Consider the following 3,275-nt stretch of genomic DNA (forward strand, 5'->3'; position numbering starts at 1 on the left):
GAGGGAGCCATCCGTCATGATGGTGCCCGACTCGGAGAGATTGGCCATCGAGGCGGCCGGCAAATCGAGTGGGGATGGAGGGAGAGGCGCTAGACAAGCGTTTTGGATTTGGTCGCCGACAGGTGGGTACTCGCCCATGTGGAACGGAGACAGACTTGGAGCACGGAACATCGTATTGGATCGCCTTTGAGGTGCAGGACTGAAGCCGATAAAATGTCGGGCGTTGCGGGAATGGCAGTCTTCCGCAGGAACAACCCCGACCAACCATACGCGTACACGTGTTGCTCCCGCTTCCTTGCGTTCTTTCCATTCGTCGCCAGCCGCACGGACCGTCTGCCGGATCCCACCATCCATCCCGCCTCACAGCGAATCTTGACACTAAACCAACGGTACGATCTCTTGCCGGGAGGCCACCAGAAGTCGCCAAGTCTAGCCGGGCTTTGCCCAGTTGCCCTCCTCCGACCTCCACGCAGCAGAGATCGAGCAGCACACGAAACCAACCGAAGGAAAGCAACCATGGCCATGGCCGTGATCCACCTCGTGCGACCGGCCCTCACGCCGTCGCCTTTGCTGGGGCCGCGTGGGCGGCGCGCGTCGCGCCTACGCGTGAGGTGCCGCGTCGGTGGGGACGAGGGGGATGGGGGCCGGGGCGGCGAGGATGATGCGCCAGAGTCGCTGTTCGCCAAGGAGCTGAGGCGAAGGGGGATGTCGGCGGGGTCAGTCCCTTCGGGGGAGATGGCGGGGGCAGCGGCAGAGGCGGAGGCGGAAGAGGGAGGGCCTGGGGGAGAGGAGGGGAGGAAGCGTGTGGTCGGGGCGGCGGCCGCGGAGTTCGAGAGGGCCGCAGCCGGGGCGGACGGGCAGAGAGAGCGGTCCATGGCGCTCAACAGCGAGGGCATTGAGGTGCGGCTTTCTCCTTGTCTGGTTACTTCTTAGCTTCCATTCTGAATTTGTAGTAATGGCAGGCCGGTAGTAACTGAAACGCAAACATAAACGGGCCTGTTTTAAAAATTAACTGAAAATGGAGCAGCCAATGCTTTGCTATCTGCAGATGGTAATACATGCAGTTGAAATAATCTTGATTCACTGGGCTTGCTTAGTTTGGCTGAGGAAATCTGCAAGTGGTTCTGGATTACTTCAATAGATACACAAGCATTAGTATCCAAAGAATTTGGCATGCACCAGAATCTTTTTCGTTGTGAAATTGTCATATACAGTTCTCTGTGCTTGTGAAGAACACCACAAAATGAGCCAACTATTGAACCAATGCTGTAGCTTTTTTATCGAGAAATAATCTTCATGATCCCAACAGAGTAGTGACCTTTTTTCTTTCATCGGTATATTGGTCTTGGTGGGACAGTGTGTATCTTTGTTTCCCGCAAAACGCTTTTCAATAGTTGAAATCATGCACTCGAGTTAGGCCATATGCAGCGCGTACTACTTGATATTTAGCATGTTTCTCGCATTGTCCTATTCTCCATTTTACCATCTTGCAATAATTTTTCCCTTGTTATGAATATGATTTGTTCCTCAACCAATATCATCTAGCATCAGCATTTACTTTGTTAAAAAAAAAGATGCGGCTAGTTCTCAGTTGATCTAGAACTAACTTAATTCACGGTCACCCAATTTCATGTGCAATTAATGTGTAAGTTGGAAAAAAAAGTGCAATTGCATACCCACGTGTAATTGCACACCCATGTGTAATTTTGATATGCACGAATCTCCACACAAATCTAATGGTTTTGGAGTTGACCTACAACTAACTTAATTCTCGGTTAACCTAGAACTAACAAAATGGTAAAAAAAAAATCCATGAATATTTCCGGAACATTTGAATGCGGTATCTGATTCAAGATGTTTTTTATATCAACTGTAGATTAGTAACCACTGGTTCAGTGATATAATTGCTTCAATTTGTTCTAAATGATGTGTGCTAAAAATTGCATATGTAAACAGTAAACATTCATGTTTCGTTACTTCATAGACACTGGGCCACTACTATGAATGTCCATCATAATTTCTTATCAGTTTGCAATGATGATATGATAATGATACAATCACCAAGTAGCCTTCCCCTTATCATATATTTATCTATTTTCAGGGTCTAGTACCACGGGCAAAGTTGTTATTATCACTAGGTGGTACTTTCTTCCTGGCATTTGGCCCTCTGATTATTGTCACAGTTTCTCTTTTTGCTGGCCTTTATCTGGTAAGCATCTCTTTTTCGGTTAGCCCGCACTGAAATATGTAGTACTTATGTGATTTTCCTCAAATTTATCTGTGTGTATGTAGCAATTCCTGGATCCTATTATGAAATGGCATACATATACGTTGTAAACCTTCAGTTAGTATCTAATTATATGCAATAAAAATCAAGTGAACACCTTAAGATCATATACAGACTTTTTCAAGCTCAGATAGACACCTCAGATCAGTATAATATCACCAGTGTGTGTTTTGCTCTTAATTTACCTGTGTAGTACTTCATGGACTGTACTCTGAGCCTCTGATATTGAGTCTCAGAAACCCTGGAATATCCTGTGACTCTATGGTTGCCTTAAATTTTTATTGCAGTGTTTTGGGCAAAGCTTTATACATGATGGGAGTAAGAAACCCGTGACACCACCACCATACATCGATCCATATGAGCTACTGGAAGATGATAGGATCTCCCGGCCCTCCATGGATGTGTTCTGAATCTCAAGGACACAAGAACAGTTGTCATAGATAGCTCAATATTTTTCTTGCTTTACTAGATATGTAGCTGTAAATGCAATGCTAGCTGTAGACCTGTTATTATCTAACATTTCAACATAATATATGTGATAAATCTCGCGCCAAAACCCAACAGTAGGGAATTCCTCTGCAACCTCTTATGTTACGACAGTCTTCTCTGCTTTCTATTATGATATATACGTAGAAATCCCTAATAACTGTCAAGTTTCATCAAGTTGGATCTCCGTTTGCAGCAATATCAATCGTATCAGAAGAAAAATATGTAGGGGTTTGCCCATTATTTGATCCAATTCAGACCATTTAGTTTATAATGGAGAAGAGGAAACTGGAAACATTCAAAACCTAAGGCCTCGTTCGGCACACAGGTTTTGGAGGGGATTAGAGTGTAATGATTTCCCTGGACCAGCCAAAGACTCTTGTAAACACGTACTGAACTGTTCGGCCGGCTGGGTTTGTACCGGTTTGGAAGGGTTTCAGCTCCAAGTATCTGTACAAAACCTGCTAATACACGTGTAAATAAAAACGCTAGGCACCCCTCG

General features: G+C 45.4%; 1 protein-coding gene across 1 annotated transcript; it reads left to right on the forward strand.

Moving 5' to 3' along the window:
- Positions 1 to 438: 438 nt before the first annotated feature.
- Positions 439 to 2,869, forward strand: LOC124702840. The gene is made up of 3 exons (XM_047235017.1): positions 439 to 900; positions 2,102 to 2,209; positions 2,575 to 2,869. Exons 1-3 carry the CDS (start codon positions 517 to 519, stop codon positions 2,695 to 2,697), a joined length of 615 nt encoding a protein of 204 aa, XP_047090973.1. The 5' UTR covers positions 439 to 516; the 3' UTR covers positions 2,698 to 2,869.
- The last annotated feature ends 406 nt before the right edge of the window (positions 2,870 to 3,275 follow it).

This window comes from Lolium rigidum, chromosome 3 (assembly GCF_022539505.1).
Source record: "Lolium rigidum isolate FL_2022 chromosome 3, APGP_CSIRO_Lrig_0.1, whole genome shotgun sequence".
NCBI lineage: Eukaryota > Viridiplantae > Streptophyta > Magnoliopsida > Poales > Poaceae > Lolium > Lolium rigidum.

What these genes read in the sequence shown, in the direction of transcription:
- LOC124702840 (XM_047235017.1), top strand. Translation starts at nt 517, where the DNA reads ATGGCCATGGCCGTGATCCACCTCGTGCGACCGGCCCTCACGCCGTCG. An exon ending in TCAACAGCGAGGGCATTGAG is followed by an intron (nt 901 to 2,101) that starts GTGCGGCTTTCT and finishes ATCTATTTTCAG; the next exon opens with GGTCTAGTACCACGGGCAAA. An exon ending in TTTTTGCTGGCCTTTATCTG is followed by an intron (nt 2,210 to 2,574) that starts GTAAGCATCTCT and finishes TTTTTATTGCAG; the next exon opens with TGTTTTGGGCAAAGCTTTAT.